The following is a 23,708-nucleotide window of genomic DNA, read 5'->3' as shown; positions in this document are numbered from 1 at the left end:
CCTCCCCCCGCCCGCCCGCAGCGGATGAAAACAAACAGCGGCGGCGATGGCGGCGGCACGGCGCAGGCCGCGGCTCTGAGGGCAGCGACAGCCCGACTCCCGCCGCCGGCCCCGCACCCCCGCAGGCGCTGACACCCGCAGCGGAGCCGGCCGACAGGCAGCGAGACCCCCGCCGGCCCGGGCGCAGGGCCCGGCACCGAGGAGGAGGAGGAGGGGGAGGCGCGCTGGCCGGAGCCCCAGGGCGGCCGCGGGGCCCCTGGGGCTTGGAGGCGCCGGGAGCGGTCTCGGGGCCGCGGGGACCCCCCTCTCCCCCTCCCCGTGGCCGGGCGGGGCACTGAGGAGGCGCCGGGGCACGGCGGGGGAGCGGGGCGGCGGGCCCCCCTCGGGCAGCCGGGCCTCCGCGCGGGATGAGCCGCCGCACCGCCAGCTTTGCCGCCCCCGCGCAGGTACCGGGGCCGGGCCGAGCCGGGCCGGGGGGTCCCAGGAGGGCCGCGCAGGGGGTGGGAGCTGCGGGAGCCTGGGGGCGGCTCTTGGAGGGGAGGGGAGGGGATCGGGACGTGGGTCTGAAGCCTTCGGCTGCGGTTTGGTGTCTCCGTTTTAATTTGGGTTCGGTGCTGGCTGAAGTCGGGGTTTGGTGCGGCCACCCCGCAGGGCTGCGCCTTCCTCACGGCGGGGGGCTGTCAGTGGAGGCTGGGAAGGATGCGGCCCGCCGAAATCTTTCCAAGTGGTGTCTTTTAAAATCGGAATGCTTCAGAGACTGCTAGAAATAGTAGAACTCCAGACCCCACGGTCCATCGCGTGGTGTTCCTGTCACATGTGAGTTTGCTGTCTGTTAGGAGAGATCAGGGGTTTACAAATCATGGCATCTTTCTTTCCTGTTAGAGCTGGGGCTGTGACACCAACAGAGTCATTCCCATCAATTCGGTGGGGCTGAGACACCTTCCATGCCAGTGAACAGGTAGAAAAGGGACACTTTGGACTAAGCCTATGAACTGCCTACTTACAAATCAAAAAAAAAAAAAAAAAAAAAAAAAAAGTGGCATGACTAGGCACATTGTAAGGGGGAAAAACCAGTAAATTACTGCCTTAGCTGAAAATTAGTTGGCTATGCAAATGAAGTTTAGAGCATCTCCAAATTGTTGCAGGAGTGGTCTGACCTGGTGGAATCCTCCATGTGGCAAGAAATAAGTCATTCAGATGAGCCAGGCTGTATTTAGGTGTCTGGAAGGATCATATAGGATCACCTTATTTTGCTTAATTTGGTATTTTATAATCTCAACTTTTCTGAACATGCATTCACACAAAAGTTGAGACATGGTGATAATATTGGTGGTTGTAGCACAGGGTATGTAGGAGCAGATTCTCTCATAGTCTCCATACTTTGGCCTTACAAACAAAATGAGAGGATGGACCTTTGAACTGACACCATTTTTAGACCTTAGGGAAGTACAGAATGTAATTGCCGGTCAACAGGAATGACTTAATTTTGTTTTTAAGCCAGTGGAGCTGGCAGTGCAGGCTTCAGTAAGATCTTTCCTAAGCTGGGAAGTAATTTATCAGTTATAAAGTAAATCTATTTCCTGACCAGCAGGAAAAATTGCCTCTTTATCAGTCAAAACTTAACCATATGCTGAACTACAGAGCCTTTGACTTCATCAGATTATTTCTATTACGTGAAACAGTTTTTCTGCTAGAATCTAGTCTTCTCTTAAAAAATTCATAAACTTTGAAGAATGAGAGTGGCACACCTTAAAATTTAGAACTCTTCCCTCCCTCTCCCCAAGTTTCTGACTAACCTACTAAGAAGGCAAAATGTAGATTAATTTGAAGTAATTGTGGGATACTGGAGTTTGACTTGTAGGCCCAGCCTTGAAACAGAGTGCTGTCTTTATGGAGATCTTTTTATAGTTGCTTATTAACGTGCTCAAAATACCTGCTTGCAGTGAAGCTTCTTGGTCATTGACGGGGATGTTCTAGGAAAGCTTTCTTGGCAGTCAAAGCCCATTTATCAAAGGCACTCTATTAAAAGCTTCAAAAACTTCCATGTGCTTCTTGTTTACCTGCATGATTCAACAAGGCTTTTCTGGAGCTTCACGTAGGACGGCCTCAGAGATCGGATTTGGGTCCTGTATTTGCAAAGGGACAAGGAGCCCGGTTTAGGAGGCACAGTCAGATAGCAGGGAATGTACAACTGGGATGAGAGCTGTCCGCAGCCCTCTCCTTACAATGACAGCCCTTCTTGTTTCTTCCCTCTGCTCTTTTTAATTTCACTCTGGGGTAGGAACCATGAGTAATTATTTTGCATCGGTAAATATCTGTTTGAAAGGAAAGCACGATGACTTTAAGTTGTAGCAGCCATGGCTCAGAGTGAAACTGCAGAGGAGGGAGGTGATGGAAGCAGCCTGTATACTTTCCCCAGCAGCAATAGTAGTGCCTGGTATTTGTCAGGTGCTTCTGCTGCCTATGTAAGTGAGTGTCAAACAGACATACATGCTAAATTTCCACATATGAAGCAGGTACTGTAATGCAGGTATTCCCAGGTGTTACTGCACACCAGTTGTGTGCCCAGGTTACAGGTACCGGCAGGCAGCGGGACTGGGGCTGCCAGACTGGAGCGTGGCGTGCTGGTAGCTGTAGTTTCCCTGGGCTGTACCAAGGCATGAAGGGGAGGGCTCTTGCAGTTTGTTGCATCATGCAAATAGGCTGCCGTCAGCTTACGCTGATGTGTCCTTCTCCTTAGAGAAGTAGAGTTGAAATACCAGTAGAGTATATAAGGTGCGATGCTTAGATATTAAACTGTTGGATAAGCCTAGTAGTCGTCTCTGCCTCATAACCTTGTGGGAAAGAATAAAGCTTGAGTCAAAAGAGCCACATGTGGCAGTTCTCCTTGAACATCTGTCTCTGACATTTCTGTTCAGAGCAAAGTGGAGACAAAGTCATATAAGTAAAGGCAATAGTATGAAAATGGATGTTGCTGGAAGAGGGAGACAAAGCAAAAAGCCATGTGGCCAAGATGCTTGTTTTTACCGGTGAACAGCCTATGCGTAAGGCTAAAGCAATGAGATATCAGTTTACTTAAAGGATTACTTGGTTGAGGGGGAATCAGTCATCTGTGAGTTTCTAAGCTGGACCAAAGGTTATTTCATTCTAGTTGTTATTCAGTGTAAAATTAGACAGAATCTTCCTTGAGCTAAGCATATGCCCGGATACTGGCACTTAACAAGGAGCTGTGCTGGTATTGCAACCTACAGGACCTGAGAAGTTGAATGAGTTTGGTGGAACTACGTTTAAAGAATTTCCTTCCTGTTCAGGTCAGCTGGTGGCAGCTAACCTGAGGGTACTGAGGCATTTTTGTAAATGAAGCGTTTGCTGTAATTGTAGGCCTGTCTTGACTCTAATTAAGAATGATTCTAGAGGTGAACAGTGTCCTAATCCTTAGCAGATCTTAGGTAATCACCAGAGAAAAAAATCCTGCAAAAATAAGGAGATGGTGGTTGTCAGATGACAGTCCTCAGACATGTCAGGAGCTGAATTCCAAAGTCCAAGTTTCCCCCTGAAATTACAGATTCCTGACAGGAAAGCTTGCCCAGTGCTTTCTGCTCTACTGTAGGTGCTGACAAGTCAACTGTTGCTGACATTGGGAGCTTGGGAGGTAAAAGTATGAATCTCCAAATGTTTCATGAATGTTACAGATAGTTTGAGATCTTGCAGGCAGAATCCCAATTCTGCTGCAGCAGGGCAGAACAGTGGAGCTCTCATTCTTTGAACCCTGAATCTAAGACATGGCTCTGGTGGCTGTTTCTCTCCTCTCTAGAGATATTTAGGTATACAATCATTAGAACTAATTCCTGTACTGGACAGAAAACCATGCTGATGATCTGCTTTGCTTCCTTTCCTAACAGACCAGTGAGCATAACACCTTTCATTAGTTCCCGAACGTCTTGCAATAGAATTCTTTTCCAGCCCCATAAGGCAACTGTAGGTGTGTTATTTGACAGCTTTCCTACAACATCAGGATATATACTTCCTTGCATCATTCTCCAGGGGTTGCACAGAAATGCTGTTTCATTTCTTTTCACATTAAAAGCTAATATCAAATTCTCTTGGTATTTGAATGTCAGCATTCTCTTCACTGAGAGAAAGACGAAAGATGTATTTTTTTAATGCAGTGTTTTATTGCGCATATCAGCCAGGTTTTGTTGTAGATCTTGGGTCCCCTCAACCCGTGCTTTACTTAGTTAAGTCAAAAGAATAATATAAGGTCATTCTCACCTATTTTTTTTGTAGTGGGAAGTGTCTATACTAAAAGTTTAGGGTTTGGTTTTGGTTTTTTAAGTCAGAGTGCTATATCAATTAAACATCTTGTGCTTTAAGTGCTGACTTCCTTTTGCATCCCCCCCCCCCAGTAGAAAAGATCTGTAATCTCTGTCTAGTGGAGGTAAAGGCAGTGAAAGAAAGTATAATACTTTTGATGAGGAGGTTAAAATATCCAAAGGATAATTTGATAATGCGTCTAATGTTGAATTGCTTATGTTGTTAGTTCTCAAATTAAATTATAATTTGTAATGAGAACAGTACGGCACTAGGAGATGCAGTACGAATGTAACCTAGGAACTTTCAACCATATTAGATGTCCAGCTTCCTTTTTATTGAGTCATTCAGAAAGCAGTACTCTTCTCTATAAAATGCTCTATAAATTGCAAAACTCTTATCTAGCAGCCCTTCTTGCGTGATTCTCCTAAAGCATTACTTAAAATAGGCATTTACTGCTATTAAGTGAGATATTTTAAATAGAAGTTTTGGATGTGTGTAGCCATTAAAGATCATACGGTGTTTTCTGCATGAACAGGGCTATTAGCCCCTTTGCCCTGCTCAGCTTCAATTTGTATAAATAGTGTACCTTGCTGCAAGTTCACTCTTTGCTTGAAGATTGAACACTCAGTAGAGTAACCTTGTGCACGGCAGCTGCTCATGCTCACTGACCTTAGACTGACGTTTCTGTGATGAGCAGCAGCGTGTTCCGTAAATACGTGATGTTTGACAAGCTGCTTCAGGCTGATTAGCTGTCTCAAAACAAAAACAGCAACAGGAATTAAGAGTGAATTAATACTTTGAAGGCTTATGAGCAAAAAGTAGAGTTAATGCTGCTAATTAAGACATTCCTCCCCGTGGTCTCTGTATGATTATTAACTTACACATGAAGAAACTGAGAGACAGAAAAATTGTGATTTATCTCAGGCCATGTGACATGATGGTAGCAGAAATCTGATTAGTGCCTTGGCCTGCCTCGCTTCATGCAATGTGCAAGTTCATTGTAATGCTAGAAACAATTGTAATTTGAAAAACAAGGCAGTGTGAATGTGGGAGCTAAGTATTTGTTGTCAGAGCTTTCAAGAGAACCAAACAGAGAATTTTGGTCTATCCCTTGGCAAAAATCTATCTTTTCAGTTGGTTGTAGGTAAATTTGTAGCTGTACAGGCTTGCTGCAAGTATTATTTGTTGGAAGTAAAGAAGCATTGTAGCCCGTTCCAGCAATGGTTTATTATATAGATTTCAATATCTTTTGAAATACTGCTGTAATACTGTTTTCAGAATTTCAGACTCGGGAAAACAATTTGGCTTGGTTTTGGCAAGTGCTGATCACTGAAGATCCATTATTTCTGAAGCAGAGGCTGCCATGTCTGATAGATAGCTCAGTATAGAATCCAGTCAGTGTGGTGTTGGGGTGTTTTGGGTTGGTTTGTTTGTTTGTTTTTTAATTAAGGTAGCAAAAATGGAGAACTTCTACCTGGTTTTAAATGTGAGCCCCCTTTGTTGTTTCTTTTCTAGTATCTTTTGCACTGACCAGATAAACTATTCATATGTGTTTATACCTCACACCCACCCTGTGAAGTTCTTAGCGGTTAGGATTTTGACAGGCAGAGGCCTTTGGTGCTTATTATTTCTCTTGAGGTAGCCTCTAATGGCAAAATATTTTGAAATCTTGAAGTCCAGATGAAAGCTGAAGGAAGATTTAATTCCCATGCCTGTGCTGTATTTCAGATTGCCATATGCAATGGACACTGATCTCAGTTCCCAGGACAGGAAGGATCTGGACAAGTTCATCAAATTTTTTGCTTTAAAGGTAACTTTTGCTCCTGTGGGCAAATGACTCGTATTTCTTATTTAAGAAAAGCCATACTTGCTGTGGCGAGAGTAACAGGGGTTGGGGTTTGGGGTTGGGTTTTTTTGTTTTTGACCAAAAAGACCAAAGCAAGAAAAGCTGATGGGTAGCTCAGGTTCTGAACTGAGGGCTCTGCTGAGCTCAAAACACGAGTGTGTTTCTTTTCCTTTCTATTCCAGACGGTACAAGTAATTGTCCAGGCCCGACTTGGAGAGAAAATCTGTACCCGATCATCATCCTCCCCAACAGGCTCTGACTGGGTAAAGTCACGGTTTTTAAACTAACTCCATGACAATTGGGGTATTTCTGTGTGTGCACGCGTGTGTGTGTGTTGAGAACACAATGTAGTTGTTAAAGTCTTGTGCAGACTATAATAACTATTCATAGAATAACTACTGTATTCAATTATGCTCATTGGTGGTTGGGTTTTTTTTTGTTGTTGACATGCAACATGTCACTCTGGGCTCTTAAGAGCTGATTAGAGGAGAGAGAAATGATACCTCTCAGCAACTCCTGCCAGCTAAGGCGCATTTCCAAGATCTGGGGGTGGGGTGATGTGTTCTTTTCTGTCAGAAGTTTGCAACTCTGCAATTCAGGACTTTGTAAGTCATGGGTTTTATCAAAATTGAAGAGACTTAAGGTACTCTGGGCGTGAAAATTGAACCCAAGTGAGGGAAAAGGAACAACACTTTTATGGCAGGATCAAGAAAAACATTTGAATTAGCAGCCAAGGAAATGTTTGCAAATATGAAAAGCCTGAGCCCATCTGGGAATTTTTTGTTTCATAAATATTTCAGTGGACACTGACCTAGTATGTTATATATGGGTCTATGAGTCTGTCTGCAGTGTACCATTAGGCAGCTTTTCAAAGAAATAAAAAAACAGAATCATCTCTTTCGTTCTGCAGTTCAATTTAGCAATCAAAGATATACCAGAAGTTACTCATGAAGCAAAGAAAGCCCTGGCAGGACAACTACCTGCTGTTGGACGGTCTATGTGTGTGGAGATTTCTCTCAAAACCTCAGAGGTGAGAACTGAGTCAAAATAGATAAGTTGTTTTGTTGATTGTTTTGTTGTTTTTTGTTGTTTTTTTTTTTACTTTAATCTTAAGTCACCTACAAAAGCTCCTGCCCTGTAGTCCAAGACAATGTGAAAATATATTCACTTATGAAGTTAAGTAGTACACTAATGAAAATAAATGTATTGTCTAACAGAAGCAGTTCACTGCAAATACCTGAGGCCAAACACACAAATTATACAGCAGCAAAATTTAGTTTCTTAGATCATAAAGAGCTTAGCCATTCTGAGGAAGGTATTCCCTCAGGTGTTCTAGTTGTGCAGTGAGACTTCCAGTGCACCTTCTTCTGTTGTTGCATTACAAGAAAGTGGGAGCCAGGAGAAACATGTTCATTGAGAGGTGTGGCTGTAGCTGATCATTAATAAGACGTGAAAAGTTTATGTTCTGAAATGAACCTTTGTTTTCTGTCCTTTCTGTGATCCAGGGGGACTCCATGGAGTTGGAAATTTGGTGTCTAGAAATGAATGAAAAGTAAGTGCATTCTTCACACTCTGTGTGTGTGTGTGTGTACACGCATTTGTTTTAGCTGATGAAGTGGGGAAGTGTGCACAGTCCGTGGTGATGAATCAGCACATACTGGCCATGCAGCTTGGGACACTTCAGAGGGAAATCCCCTCTTTGTCTAGTGCAGCAGTCAAATTGTTTTAATATTGGTGTCAAGAAAAGAAACCACGAATTTATTCCTTCTTCATTCTTCCATTACAAGTAGTATGCCTCCTCAGATACAAGAATTCATATACTCAGTAACTACAAATCTTTTTAATACTGAAAAGATGTTTCTATCTACTAGAAGGCTGCGTGGCATTTTTCAGCAATTACCTCTACAACAGGTGACTAGATTGAAGTAGGACTCTTAGCTGGTTGGTCAGTAACAGCCACGCTGGGGCTTTATTTTATCACTTTGGCAATAAAACTGACATAAACCAAAACAAGTCTGGGCCAATTTAAAAAACAAAAACAAATCCACAAACCCCCTTACTTGAGAACAAAAGACTAATTTTTCCCTTTGTGATCTGTAGATGTGACAAAGAAATCAAAGTTTCGTACACCGTATACAACAGGCTGTCTCTACTGCTGAAGTCTTTGCTTGCTATAACCAGGGTAACTCCAGCCTACAGACTCTCAAGGAAACAAGGCCATGAATACGTAATACTGTACAGGTAAAGTGCAATATGAAATTCCTTATTTGAAATACAAACAGCAGAGACTCTGGGTTTGGACAGTGCAGCTGTAGGAGTGGTAAAAAGGGATGAGTGATATAAATCCAAATTATTTGGATTTAACTACTACTGATCAGTGAAAGAAGAGAACTTTGGGTTGTATATCACCTTGTAGCCTCCATCTGAGCCTTCAAAAGAAAAAGTAAGCGCAGGCTATGAAGTATTGTTGTTTGCCTACCATGTTGAGAAGAGCACAGAAGTTCTACATGCAAGCACTGGTTAAACTGCTTATTAGCATGCAGTTGTTCAGTGTCTGGCCTGTATTTGATAAATGCCTGTTCACGTTGCACATAACTGCGTTGCATATATTTGCAGTATAGATTCAGATTCTCTCCTGCTGTTCCATTTTAAAAATGCATCCTCAGCTCCACTTCCTGTAGTTCTTGGAGTTTACTTTTCCAAATACTGAGTTCAACTCTGTTTAGCCTGTGAGATCTGACTGCCTAGTGGTTCGTGGTTATCACCTTCCAGAAAAGTCTTTGACATGTTTGCATTGCTAATTTAGGTGATTCTAAATCTCAAATTTGTTATCAAATTGATATTTTATATCATAAAGTGAGAACTTTAAAAGAAATCCTAGCCATTTCTTCACTTTTGCTTCCATTGCTGGTTTGGTATATACATAAGAGCAGGTCTCTCTTTACAGCACAGTTACTCTTTTTTGTTGTGTGCTAAGTATCAGCTTTTTGGCTCAGACCTTTCTGTGAAGATTATATCAGTTCACATTTTTGCTCTGAACTGTAGACTTGCCACAGAGACTTAAAAAAACTTTAAGAAGTTTCCGATTATACTACCATTTTCTTTTCCTTTTTAAGTGACATGTCTTTCTCTGAAGTACCTGGAAGGATTTTTGAAATGGACATTCTAGCCACTAATTTCTGTTTGTTTTTTTTTCTAAAGAGGAAAAGTGGTTCCAATCTTTCAATTCATAGAATTAAATAAGGAATAAGGATATGTATAGCATTATGTCTCCACTGGACCTAATACCTTTTATTTTTCCTTTTCCTGCAGAATATATTTTGGTGAAGTGCAACTGAGTGGCTTGGGAGAAGGTATGGTTAGGCAACGCACACAAACTAGAGCAGAACTGTTTTCCATAACTGGCGAGCCTTTTGTTACTATTCCTAAGTGCCACAAGGAAAATTAACCCTGCGGTTTTACACATGCTTTGTATCTGGATCTATCAGTCATAAGGTCTTGTCATAAGGTGACAGATATCATGGTGGTACTTTGAAAAAAATCTAGAGTGATTACCATTTTTACTCTAGTGATCAGGAAATGAAGTAAGAATATGGAGATATGCTGATAAGGGGCAGGACTGGTAAAGGAGATCATGATCTACTCAGGAACAAGAAGCACTTCAGAGCAGTATTTTAGACCAAGATAGGAAGCAGTATCAGAAGTCTTGTAGATGAAGCCTACCAGAAAGGCAGCCTAGTGCTGCTGTTTTGTTATGGGGTCTATACGTGTGCTTGGAGTTCAGATTGAAAATGATAATGGGAAACGCTATAGAAATAAGATAATGTAACCTCAGAATAGGGCAGTATGGAACATAAATAATCAGTGAAACTGATAATAGTTCCTTAACCTTACAGGTTTCCAGACAGTCCGTGTTGGGACAGTGGGTACCCCAGTGGGCACCATCACTTTGTCTTGTGCCTACAGAATCAACCTCGCTTTCATGTCAACCAGGTGAGAAAATGTGATCATGCCAGAAACTGTTTTACAATAATGTACTATTAAACCATCATATTATGAGCCCCTAAATCTTTCCCTTCTGCTTATCCTTTCCTGCTGAGATTCTCCTTCATGAAGAAGACTCTCTCACGCTTAAGTCTTGCAGAAAGGGGAGTATTTGGGTAGCCCTGAGCCAGACTCTAGAACTCCAAATTGTTGATGCATGCTTGGAGTTGCAGGGCTGAATTGTAAAGATGCTCTGGTCCCATTAAGAGACACAAGTGTTTTCTGTGAGGGTGCCATGAATTGGGATGAGAGTAGAGAGTAAAAGCAGCCTTACCAATAACACCATTGCTTGTTGCCTTGCAGGCAGTTTGAGAGGACCCCTCCTATCATGGGGATTATCATTGATCATTTTGTGGACCGTCCCTATCCCAGCTCTTCGCCCATGCATCCCTGCAATTACAGGTGAGGAAATACTGAGCTGAAGTCACGGTCCATGGTGGAGGCAGCAATTATGCCCAAATACAGAGCCTTTTCCACTACCTGCTAACTGCATGGGAAGGAAGACTGGAGGATTAGTGTCAATCATATTGGCATGGTTGAGCGTATATGAGGAAGGGTGATATTTTTCTCCTCATATCTAGAAGTCTGAGTGTAGCAAGCCTCAGTGTTTTCCCAAATTCCTTACAGAAGCACTTGGACACAAAGGATGTTTAACCTTGGCTGCCTTTGGGAATTTGAAAGTGTAACAGTTAATCCTTCTGTAGAACTACATGTCCAGAGGCATGTATCTCCAGGCATTTCCACTGGGGAAAGATGAGAGTTGAATTTCTCGTTGTAGACAGGAGTTTTGTCTTCCCTAAAATGCATGTGAGGGCACTCAGATTGGGACCAGTGGTATTGTTTGACAATGGTTCTATAAACACCAAAGCCAGTAGCATTAGCTGGTATAACAAAACCTTTAGTTAAAAATACACAGAGGGAAGTGTTTCTATTTGGAGGTAGAAGAGGAGCGTCTGGGGAAAATTAAAGTTTCCATACCCCGTTTTCCTCAATTCTGCCAGGTAGATTATGAGCCCTTCATAATTCTCCTTTCAACTCCACCCAAATACTCTCAACTTCCCTGCAGTGCTTGACCCAGTGTGTTTTACTATTTGTTTGTTTTAAGGAACACTTCCAGTAATGAAGCTTTTCTTTTCTTGCTACTTTAGAGCTGGTGAGGACAATGGTGCAATATACCCCTCAGTAGAAGATTCCCAAGAAGTGTGTACCACATCTTTTTCCACCTCTCCTCCATCTCAGGTAAAAGAAACCAGGCTCTTTTTACTTCTAGATAGAACAATCACTGTTACGGTAGTGTGCACACTCCTACATCAACTACAGTGCAAACAGGCAGCCTCCTGCTGCCAATTAAAATTAAATGTGTGTGTCATTTATATCATTACACTCTGAGTAAAACCTAGTTAGATGCTAATTTCAAGCAAATGCTAGGGGACTAGAAAGACTGAATTTCTGAGAAAGATTAAAATAACTTACTCCTGTAGCTGGGCTGAGATGTGCTTGAAGAGGATAGCAGTGTGCTTACACATTCACATACCAATACCACAGGAAGAGGAATTCAAGAGACTAATGCCAGGCAGCATAAGTAGAGGTAACAGACTGACATCAAGAAAGAAGCACTGAAATATCAGGAAAATGCTTATGGCACAGTCATATTTTCTGCATTGCAGAACAGAAAAGCAGGAAAAAGACAAAAGCTGTATTTGTTGGGGCATCTAAAACTAGCTGGGGCAGCAGGAATAAGTATCAGCAAACAAATTGGGTCATACTGTTGAACTAGGGACTTAATACTCTGTGCTTCCACCTACCCATGCAAATTTCATTTAAGTCTCAATTTTAAAATAAATAGATAATGGTTTCCTTCTGAATTTCAAAAACCAGAAACTCCAATTCCTCCTTCTTTTACTGTCTTTATATATCTGACTCCACAGTTCTATATTTTGAAGACTTGGCCAGATTTGCTATTTTTCTATAGCTTTAAATACTCAAGAATGTCCTGCCTTGTTGTCCAGCCAAGCAGATGGCTCTACTGAACTTTAAACACAATCTAAAGACTCTAAATCTATTCTGCTGTGGATGTAAAACATAGAATGAATTGGAGTGCTGATACAAACTGAAAGAATTTGCTATGGGTCTTTCTACTGCTTCAGAGGAATTAGTATGACTGGTTTAGCAGAATGTATTCTACTGTATGAATGAGCTAGAAATGAGCTTTTCTTAGGAAGAATTTTTGTGCCAAGTAGATTTTGGGTAACAGGGCATCAGGCAATGTTGAACTAATCGGCCAGCACTCATGGTAAGTCTGATGGAATAAAGCTTTTCTTATTCTGCGGTACACAGCTCAGGAGATGAGTTTGTGGCTGAGTTGTGTCCTGCATTTTCACAAAACTGGTTAAATGCAAAAGGGTTTCTAAGGAGAATTCCACTGGCTTGCTCACACCAGTGTTACTTAACAGCGACAGTGTATGTAAATACACTGAAGTTGACATTTCCCCAAAGGACATGAAGCTTTGCTGTCATTGAGGGGAAAAGCTTTATGAAACCAGATGAACCTTGAGGATTCACATTAAGTATGAGCCTACGCTCTTGCTTTTCCTGTGGCTCATAGTTGCCATATGCTGTGCACTTATTTATAAAGCAACTGCCAGTCTTTGTTACCACAGTTAGAATTGTAAGGCTGTCTTGGCAGAGTGGTCTCTGAAGTAAATTAGAGGGAGAAGAAAAAGCTAATTTCTTTCTCCAGCTTTCTATATACAACTTAATGTGTAGGAAAATACTGGGAAATGTGGGGTTCTGCAGGCAAATTGTCCAAATCTCTGCCCGCCTTCCCAGTAGAAATGAGGCCTAGCCTACATGATATAAGGAAATAGGTGTTACCTTCTCCCCTATGAAGCTTGCACAGCATGTCTGCGTGTGTTGTGGAGTAGCCCAAAATTCAGGAGAAAGTCTGGCCATGGGTAATGCCCAGAAATTAAGTTTTCATAAAACTGAAAACTGTTGGTAGGAAAATGACTGGGAGAAGGTACGGGACTGAACGAGGTTTGGATTGCCCTTGTTGCATTAGTACCCTCTGTGACACAGTGTTTTTTCTGGAGCATCACTCCTCTTGAAGGAGTTCTCTCTTCATATCAATGTGTTTGAATTGTACATTAGTCTGGGTCCCCTTTATTCTAAGGGTGCAGCGCAGACCTGCCAAGATATGATGCTTCAGAATACTGGAAGATTAGGACTGCATTTGTACATTCTGGAAAAAAAAAAAAATTACTCTTGGCTTTTTCTGGTATCCACTCAGCCTTCTCCTTGCTAATTGGCTGGTACTAATTGTAATTAGCTGTGGAACAGAGTCTCTGGCAGTTACTTTCTGTCAGTGTTCACTGGAGCCCAAAATACTACCTGTGATGAATAGTTCACCGAGATTGGAAAACAGTCAGTTCTACAAAATGAACGTGCTTCTGGTAATACTGAGACTTCTGCTTTATGTATAGGTGTGGCTGATGCAGCCAAAACCTCTTCACTAGCATTCAGTTCATCCAACTCTTTATAGTTCTCCTCTGAAGTCCTTCTCTCTCTCTTTCTCTCTCTCTCTCCCCTCTCTCACTCTCTCTCTTTTCCTTGTTTCCTCTGTGTGTCTGTGTCTGTGCACAGTGTGTTTTTACTGTCACAAAAGCACACTTTCAGACCCCTCCTCCTGTGGTGACGGACACCTTGAAGGTCCCAGTGATGGGACTGGCCTTTTCACATCATGTGAGTCATCAACAGAATATGCTATACATGGCCAGATATAGTTCTGGTATGACAGACAAATACAGGAAAGTACAAATTTGACAATGTGGAATGTTTGTTGTGCATGGGAAAGGCTGGTGAACCCAAAATGGGCCAGGCACATTATTGAGACAGGCTGCTTAAATGCCTTTGCAGATGAAGGTCTCCTAAAGACAGGACAAGCACCCCTGAATAAACAACAGCTGTTGCAAGGATTAATTGTTCATGAAAGACACAAGTAGTAAGGCACAGTGCTGAGTGTTTTCTCTTAACAGCCAGAGACCCTAGAATCTGCACAGTCATTAGTTAAAACTTTTCCTGGGTTAAAGCAGAGGAGGAATTTGAAGGAGGATGGAAAAAATTTTTTTTAAAAAAAAAAATCTCACTTCATCTGTCTTCCTGGCTACAAGTGACACCTTATAAAGACCTGAATTATTGTTCTTTGTTCACATCTTGCAGGTCTGTCTAAAGTCACATTCCTCATGTTTATGCAAGTCTCTTACAACAGAGGACAGAGAAATATTTAAAAAAATAGGAACACTTAGCTACCACAGAATTGCCAGAGGATTTTTAAAGGCAGGTGGAGAACGAAGTAGTGTGCAGTTAAAAGGTTTACAGTTCTAATGCTAGCAATGACTGTAAAACAGGACTTAGAAAAATGGTTAAAGAGTGGCGAAGCGTGGCTGTAGATACTGAAGATTTCTTAAACAGAGGTAATAGTGGCAACAGTCCCTAGGAATCCTTAAGGGCCTTCTACAGGAAGATGAGTGTAAAGTAATCTTGAATGCAATACAAGCTCTTCAAAAAGAGTCACGCTGGCTGGATACCTCTAGGAGCAAAACATGTGACAATATTATGCCTGCTTTTCTCTAAGAAGAGATTGTTCTGTTCAGCTCAACTAGCCTCATGTGAACACAAGTGCTGTTGATCATTCAGACCCCTGTGAACTACATCAGCGTTGGTGCTGCTGGATTATGACAGGCAGACCTCTGAAAGAAGTGTTCCTCTTGAGGTCAAGCAAGACACAACAGGAAGGTTTTGTTTAATCCAACCAGCTAGATTTCTACTTAGGGTGTCTAGGGAACTTCTCCCGGGCTCTGCTGCTTCCAGCACTTCATTCCTAAAGCAATCTCATAAGGGTTAGCTTCCTAGTTCTCTTTACCTAGCATATTTATGGGACTCTGTATTCTTTGGCTGAAGGTATTTGAACAGGCCCTGAAGGTCACCTATTTTAACATGCAATGGGAATGGGTTCAAACAGTTGATAATCAGTTGCTTTGGGGGAAAATATTAAATATTAGCTCTTTAATAACTTGATGATGGCATTCATGTTTTTCCAGTATGTGAAACAGGCCTGTAGAGCAGAGCTTCCCTGTGACTGGATGTCAGTCATGCCTTGAACAGCCTTCCCCTATGCACGTAGGAAACCAGTCATGTTTTCTTGTCAAGGCCCAGACTCAGTCCCCTACAATAAGAACTTTCTAGAATGAAAATCTAGCATCCTTCTGCCAGCCTGAAATGCCTCTGACTTTTCCTGTTCCTTCTTCAGTGACTGATGATTATTCAGACTGTGGGGCATTCCCCTTCCTCTCTCCTATCCCTTTGCCCCTCTTGTTTTTTTCTCTTCTTTCTTAGCTTTCCAGCTCTCGTCTTTCCTATCAGCCTGCTGCCCTGGGAGTTGGATCAGCTGACATGGGGTATCCTGTACTCTTTGCTGGTGGCTTGAACGCTGCACACCCTCACCAGGTACTTGTAGAGGGTAGAACAAGCGTGGCTGGTATTGCAACCATTACGTGTCACCTGTACATGTGACAGAGGCCTTGAAACTAGTGCATGCATTGGTATCCTGTCTTTCAGGAATGAAAACAATGTAGGGTAAATATAGAGAAAGCACAACTGGCACAGGAGCTGGAAATTGGCTCCTCAGCATCCTTGACTTTGGGGTAGAGTAGGGATCATGTGGAGAAACTATGCCAAGAGAGCAGGCACCAGAGCTGTTTGCCTGCACCAGCATGTCACCGATTCCAAACTTTGGCTGCCTTACGGAGCGGCTGCCCCTATAGCTGCCGAAACACAGCACTGTAGCGTAGACATAGGATACACTGACAGTCCATATTGCATATTTGCATCCATTTATCAGACAAATTAAGCTAAGTTGACACAAGTTTTTTCTGCCTGTGATGTTGCTTCTACACCAGAGTTTTGCTGACACAGTGATGGTAGCAAAGAGGGTATGATTCCCCCCACTCTCCATGAAGCAGAGGACCTATGGCCAGAGAGCTCTGCAGTGTAAAACAAGCCTGAAGTGGAGAGGAGTGGAGTAGGAAGGGAATTAAAAAAAAAAAAAAAAGTTTGTATTGTGGTGATCACCTGCTTGATACCTCTCTCTGCTTTATGCATGGCTAGAGCCCAATCATATGCCAAAACCCCCACAACTAGTCTCAGAATGATGTGATCTGCTCTGTATTGCACTGTGGTGTTGGCCTGATTTTGAGATCTCCAACTTGACCATTCCTCTCCATCTCAGTTGATTGGTCCAGGCAAAGAGGGGGGAGTTCCCCCGATTCCTAGCCAGCCAGCACATGGCACTCAAGCTGACCAAGAGAGGATGTGCACCCCACTGGATGGAGTCCACTACTCAGCAGCTACTCCTTCTAGTAGGTAGGTTGGTTTTAGATCATCCACCGCTTGTCTAGGCCATTTATAATCCTGTTAAGATAAAACTGTGTTTTACCCTTTTTAGCTATTATTTGTAGCATAACTACTGTCTTTCCATCCCCAAAACCAACTAGCAGCTTTCTCAGATGGGGGCTTTTTCAGCCTTTCTCCAATGACCTTCACCCATCTACCTGCTAGTCACTGTAACATCCTTGCAGCTTCTGTCAACTTTATTATCAATTTTATCTTTTTTTAGTCTCTCTACTGTTTTTGCTAATTGTAAAACAACAAAATGAAGTAAGTTCACAAATCAGTCTTAAATTCTCCAGAGACTTAATGTGAATTGTTACCGAAAACAGTTGTAGTTACTGCAAATCTGTTCGCTATTTTATTAAGAATCTTTAGGCACAAAGTTACTTGAAAGGAAACAATGCAACCTCAAACTGTCTTAAATCACCTCCTTCTCAGCTAATTAAATCTCTGGGGGGGTTTTGGTTTGGTTTTCTTTTTCTGGTCACCATATTTATTTCTTGTGAAGTCACTCTTGGGGTCACACAGTTCTGAGTCAAGTATCTTAAGCAGAGATTTTGCTATGAGGAAACCAAAACTCGCAGTTGCACCAGTACTTTCCTGGGTATGCTATCTAAGTAGTCCTATTGCCAGAAGACTCAACCATTTCTTTTGCTTTAAAGTTCTGAATACCCGAGGTAGGAATAAAACAGGTCATAGAAATTACTACTAGCCATGCAGTGAATTAATCGTACTGGCAGTGGCTGTTGTGATGTATTACACTGCTGCCTTTGTAACCTGAGCGACAGACAGAATTGTGGTTCTTGCCCTCACCTCCTGACAGATCTGTTACTGAAAAAATAATAGTCGTGAACAGGAAGTGCTGTGAACGTCTGCATTCTGAAGTTAAAAGTCCATCTCCAAAAAGAAAAGCCTGTTTCAGTTGGCAGCAACTTTTCATCAACTAGTTTTCTTCCAGCTTTAAACAGAAATCTGATTCCACAAGTGTCCCTCTCCCCTTTTGTAATCATGACTGAGGAGAAAGGTGTGGTACAAGGAGAGAGATTTCTGTTGTCCTTCTTCCAATGCTAGGATTAAACCCAGTAAAATGAAGTGGTCTTGTAAAGCATGTGATTTGTCTATATTGTTTGTGCCATGAGTCACTAATTAGCCTATTTTCCTCCCCCAGCGAGGACACAGAAACAGTATCAAACAGCAGTGAAGGGAAGTGTGGCTCCCCACATGACCTTTTAGAGACCATCTTTATCCGGAAGGTGGGAGCTTTTGTCAACAAACCCATTAACCAGGTAACTAGCAGTAGATCTTCTCAGAGAGTACCATAATACCTTGCTTCTCCCCTCTGTTCCTACAAAGAGGAGCAAAAAACACCCCAATGCCAGGGCAACCCTGGAGACCAAGCATGCATATTCTTGCCTCCTACGTTTCCCTACAGAGTCTCATCACAGGGATATTTTTCATAAAATCCTTTTGGGATGTGACAGCCGTTGAATTTGCCCCGCTTTGCCAACACCCTATTTGGGTATGGAAGACTTGATACACTACTTGGGTCTCACAATGATCTGCAGCTACCACAGGTTCATAAACTGGGGAAGCTGGTAGCAAGCCTCCCTTCCTTGAAGGGACGTGCACTAGGCCAGTTAATCACAAGTAAGCAAGTATTTAAGCTCAGCTAGGGCAGCTTAGAGATCTGCCCAGCATCTAGGGCTGCTCTTAAAATAAGTTTTTTAAGCCCTCTTCTAGGCCTTTTGGATGAATGAAGGGGAATTGTTTGAATTTGTAGCAGTTAGTTAATCCTTTCCTGTATTATACAACATGCATATAAGCAGTCCTACCTCAGGGTGCGTATCTGCATTAGGTCAGCTGCGTACAATCTATTTTATGCCTTTTAAGTGAGGTTGTCAGCCTCCTGCTTAACTGCTGACATGATCTGGGGCAATTTTTAGCAGGCCTGACAAAGACTTTCAGTATCCTTTTCTGTGCTGGGTAAGCAGAGCATCTTAGTGAAATTCTGTTTGCTGAATCTCCTCAGGTGACCATGGCCAACTTAGACATTCCTTTTGCCATGTTTGCTCCCAAGAATGTTGAGCTGGAAGATAACGACCCCATGGTAAGCCTCTTCCAGAGGTATAATGTGTGCCTTCTCAGCATCCCTTATACAACATCCATGCTATTCCCTACCTTGAATACACTTTGTTTTTTGAGCAAAGAACTAGTTATTCAGATTTGTTTGGTTTCAAGAAATCTCCAGTGTTGAGTCTTGGCCTCTCTAGATATGCAAATAACAGTACATGTTTGCTGCCCCTGCTGTAGCATGTGCTTATTGTCCAACCTCCTAACTCCCCCCACGCTGTCAAAATACACAGACAGATGTGATCGTAAGATCAGTACTCACCATCTTTGATTTCCTGGGCAGGTCAATCCTCCTGACTCCCCAGAAACTGAATCTCCTCTACAAGGCAGCTTACACTCAGAGGGCTCCAGTGGCAGCAGCACAGGGAACACCCACGATGACTTTGTTATGATTGACTTTGTAAGTACCCTCGTCAGTGCTCTCACATAACACCTGCCTCTTAGATGGGCTCCAGGTGCCAGTACAATGGCAAGTTATGTAAGAGTAGGTTTCAGTGGGGATGGAAAAGACTCACAATTCACAATTCCAGCTTGACGGTCTCAAAACTGCAAAGACACTGATACTCAGAACCAACAGCTACAAATTAAATACTTTCAGTTCTCTACCAACACCTGGGCTTGGTGTCCTCTCTCTAATGCCTGTAGCAGCCTGATTCTACAGAAATACTCTCTTCCAAGTGCTCAGGCAAGCACAGATCTTGGCTGCTCTTCAGTCATTTAATATGCATTATTGCAGCAACAGTTGTAATGCCAAGGTGTTTACTGATAGCAGCTAATGACTTTACCTGAGATCATGGCAAAAGGAGAGCCAGTGTCTCTGAATGGGAATTAACAGCAGCATCCTTGATTCTAGAAACCAGCATTTTCAAAAGATGACATTCTTCCAATGGACCTGGGGACATTTTACCGTGAGTTTCAGAACCCCCCTCAACTCAGCAGCCTCTCCATTGACATTGGAGCGCAGTCCATGGCAGAGGATTTGGTATGGAACCCTGAAATTTCTGTTTGTGGGAATCATATGTTCTTTATAATGCTCTCCCTATTCCTAGGTTTAAAAGAGTCGTATCTTCATAGAATCATAGAATAGTTTGGGTTGAGAAGGGACCTTTAAAGGTCATCTAGTCCAAACCTTTAAAGGTCCATCTAGTTCCTCATTAATATGTTCCAGAAAAGTACAAATTTGTTTGTGGCACTCCTGAGCCTCTGGAACTGGTGTGTTTATCTTCAAGTGGAAAGCTGCTGCCATGTGCTTGCTGTGGCTGTCATTCAAACCCCCAAAACTAATCCTACCTCCGGTGTGTCAAACTTAGTGGCAAATTAGGCCTGATCGTGCAGCCTTAGCAGAGGTAAAATCCTGGCATGGCTGGTGAAAGTCATGTCTGGGTGAGCACAGTATTGGGCTCTCAGGAATTGTAACACGCTGTGGGGAAAATAAATACAAAAGGCTAAGAGTTTCAAGTGGCTTGATGAAGGCAGTGACATGAGCAGGTTATTGTGCTGCAGCTGGTGGTGGGAATTGCACAAGGTGAGGCCCCAGTGCACCTACTGTTCCTGCAGAACAAACATGCTCTGGGCAGAGTGCCCTTCTCAGGGTCACTAGCTGGACGCTGCTAGAGGACTCCTGGTTTTGTGCATGTGGGAAGCGGAGCCCAGAGCAGTGGAGAGGGGTTGCATGACTCAGAAACAGAATTTCTGCCTTCGAGCATGTGTTTAAAGCTTCCTTTCATCTGCTGTGAATGGGCTCTGATCTACACCCTTCTTTGCCCTTCCAGGACTCATTACCAGAGAAGCTGGCAGTCCATGAGAAAAATGTCAAAGAGTTTGATGCCTTTGTGGAAACCTTGCAGTGAAGCCGTTTTCCAGTTTTGCTGCAGCAGTTCTTCCTCCTCGAGGCATCCTGGAGAATGACGTCAACAAGTATCTTACCGCCCCTGCTCTGCCTTTTGTCTCACTTTGACTAGTTCCTTCCATCAAGTGAGCTTTCCTTGATTGCTCTCTTCAACAGCAGACACAGCTCATCTGCTGATTTTCCTCAACTACACCACTGCATAGTTCTGGACTCCTTTTCCTGCTCACAGTCAGTTTTGAATTTAAGACTTCAGTGGGGACACAGAAAGTCAAACTCCAACGTATGAAATTTATTTTCTCTTCAGTCTCTGTTCTGTGTGGAGGAGCTTTGTGAAAAGCTGCCATATGCTTCCTCCAGAGGTCCTATGGTGTAAGTTGCCTAGGTATAGCTCTTGCTAACAGACTTTTTCCTACAGTCTCTGATCCTGTTAGAGCATAGAAAGCTTTGGCTCATTTCCAAGGTCTGTGAGTTCAGCAGATTCAACAGTTTTAAGTCCGGGACATCCATTCCACAGAATGGGGCATTTCATCCTGACTTCAGTGTGAGTGCCTGGAGCCCAGGGAGAGACGTCAGCTTTGGGACCTGTGTAATACAAGTTATCTTTGTTTTCCTGCTTCTAAGGAGCTGGGTCTCTACAGTCGTTTTGTGTGAGGCCTTCTGTTATGCTGGCTGATAAGCAGGAATGAAACCACAGAAGTGCTTTCGACACTTCCTTCCTGAGTGTACAGATACTTGGCCATGCTGAGTTTACCAGTGTTGACTGTTGGCAAGCCTGCACGTAGCAGCTGTGATGATGCTGAATTCATAATCTCTGCTTTTGAAATGTAACTGTAAATACTAGGAATCCTATTTCTTTAGGGTTATGTAACTAGGAGTCTTAGTCCAAGATTCTTTCCTCTAACCCGTGCAAACCTTTGCTTTATGGTTAATAGATGATCTTAAGAATCAAGAAATATTTATTGCTTTTAAAGAAACCTATATTTAAAAGATGTTCTGTTTTCATGTAGTAGTGCGGGTCATTCTGCCCTGGATCACTGCGGACAGCAAGTGTGCCATGGAACCCTGGCCAGTAAGACTGGTCTCTCTTTGCAGGAAGATATCCAAGATATTTATTTTCTAAGACAGACTTGATTATTCTAATATAATACTCAGTTTTGGGGACTGTGTGTCCATTACAGCCAGTCAAGGGCCACTGATAGAATGAAATGCACACATCGGTGTAGTGGAGTGGCAGGGACTTGGTAAAAAGCTGTATTCTGATAGGCATGGATGAATTTGCAGTGTTCTTCCACCATTCAGAAGGCAGCTTCTTTAAAGAAGCACATTTTTTTGGGGAGCTTATGGTACTTTTTAATCAGCTGGCTTTTGATTAGCTGAAATTTTATTTTTTTAATGATCTGGCTATCAACAGTGTGACTGGCCGGCAGTGCTCTATGGTTGATTTGGCTGTTGCGTGTCTTTTGCCTGATGTCAGGATGGGAGGAGAAACAGTGACACTAAACAGAAACTTAGATAAGGTAGGTCTTCTTGTGGTTCTCTCTCCTCCTCCTATGTGTAACTGCAAGACCCCTTACTGTCCTAAACCACTTTTCTTTCTTTCTTTCTTTCTCCAGAAGTGGGGTTGTGTTGCTTCAGTACTGGAGAACCATCTTGATTTCCTTAGAGTGGCTGAGTAACCAGACTTCTAGTTAGTGCAATGTGGCAGCTTCTTCAACTTAGCTGCATTCTCAGTTGAAGGAGATTGCTAGCAGCTGACGGGGGAACCCCATCTCCTCTCTAGAACACTATTTCTGTGCCACTGCTAGAGCAAGGAACCAAGTTCAGAATAGAGCTTATTGTAAGGTCAGAGCAACGCAATGCTTTGAACTTTACCAGCTTTTTTGTTGAGTGATGTGTTTGGTGGGAGGCCACATGAGCTCTAAAACTCTAGGTAAGAGCTTTATTGAAGGAAAGCTACCTACCAGAATCTTTTTAGCTTATTCAACCAATTCAACTTTTCAGCAACCTCACACAGAAATTGCTTAGCCCTTGCAAAATAAGATGTACAAACATTTAAGAAAGCTTCCAAGATAAATGGATTACAAGAGGGCTTAAGTTATATGGGCTTTAACAAATATTTGATCCCCACAGCCAGAACCACCTTGTTTTACAGGTGGAGAGGGTCACAGAAGGGTGCAGGAACACAAGGAATGAATAGATCAGCTGGCTCTCACCTCTGCTCAGGAAGTTGGTCTCTGCCACCTTGTAGGAAGTAGCTCACAGACAGGTGGTTCCTGTCACCTTTCACTCAACGTACAGGCTGTGCTTGGGAAAGTGATGCAATCATCTGGGCTGCAAAGCAGCAGAGATGGGGTAAAGTCCTAGTTCACACTGTATACGTGGAGAACAGACTAGGTTGAACTTCATCTAGCCAGTGCTACTGCTATCCTCTTCTCACACTGACAAGCTGTGGAGCTGGCAGAAAGCATACCCTTCTTGCTAATCCTGTCCAGAAGGTCCCCCGAGCCACGTACTTGTGCTCATTTGTTGATGCAGTTCCTAACATGGCTACAGCCCTCACATCTCATAAGGCAGAATGTCAGCGTGGCACATTTGTTTTTCTACTTCAAAAGGCTGGAAATTTGCCTATATAAGCTGCTAGTGTTGAGCTGGATGGCCATAGCAATAAAGAGATTCTCTAGGGCTGAGTTATGTGCCTCTTTTCTGGACATTCCTCAGTTTCAACACGTAGTTGCTACATCTAGGCTTTGAGTTCCCTGACCACTGCACAAATGCTCAGCTTCAGTTAAGATCTAGCTGCTGCTGTGGCCTGCCACAGGTTGTGTTATGAAGGCTGTTTATTTAAGCAGCTGTCTGCTCGATTCTATATTAAGGACAGTATGTATGTAGCTGCTGATTTACAGATACTTTGGGTGAAGGGGAAGGCTCCTAAATTGTATTGTTTTGGAAATAGTCTCCAATGTACTTTAAGTGTTCAAAGAATTTCCAATAAAACTTTTATGTAAGCAATGCTCTGTTTTGTGCTTTTCTCTGCATGTACTGACAGGTCTGGGACAGTCCCAACCTCTCAGTCTTTCT

The 23,708-nt window shown here is 42.9% G+C and overlaps 1 protein-coding gene across 2 annotated transcripts; it reads left to right on the top strand.

Moving 5' to 3' along the window:
- Positions 1-37: 37 nt before the first annotated feature.
- On the top strand, positions 38-23,708 carry ATG13 (autophagy related 13). 2 transcript variants are annotated; one of them, XM_082485271.1, is made up of 18 exons: positions 38-446; positions 6,043-6,124; positions 6,343-6,423; positions 7,071-7,190; positions 7,666-7,712; positions 8,261-8,401; positions 9,473-9,513; positions 10,057-10,153; positions 10,508-10,606; positions 11,353-11,443; positions 13,847-13,945; positions 15,599-15,709; positions 16,491-16,624; positions 17,820-17,937; positions 18,681-18,758; positions 19,065-19,181; positions 19,635-19,763; positions 20,554-23,708. In XM_082485271.1, the coding sequence occupies exons 2-18, from the start codon at positions 6,056-6,058 to the stop codon at positions 20,629-20,631; spliced, it is 1,650 nt and encodes a 549-aa protein (XP_082341397.1). In that variant the 5' UTR covers positions 38-446; positions 6,043-6,055; the 3' UTR covers positions 20,632-23,708. The 2 variants fall into 2 exon arrangements, with proteins under 2 accessions (XP_082341397.1, XP_082341398.1); XM_082485272.1 differs by lacking the exons at positions 13,847-13,945; positions 15,599-15,709.

This window comes from Vanellus vanellus, assembly GCF_965231255.1.
Source record: "Vanellus vanellus genome assembly, chromosome: 6".
Taxonomy (NCBI): domain Eukaryota; kingdom Metazoa; phylum Chordata; class Aves; order Charadriiformes; family Charadriidae; genus Vanellus; species Vanellus vanellus.
Note: the sequence above shows the minus strand (reverse complement) of the source record. Positions and strands in the feature narration are given on the sequence as shown.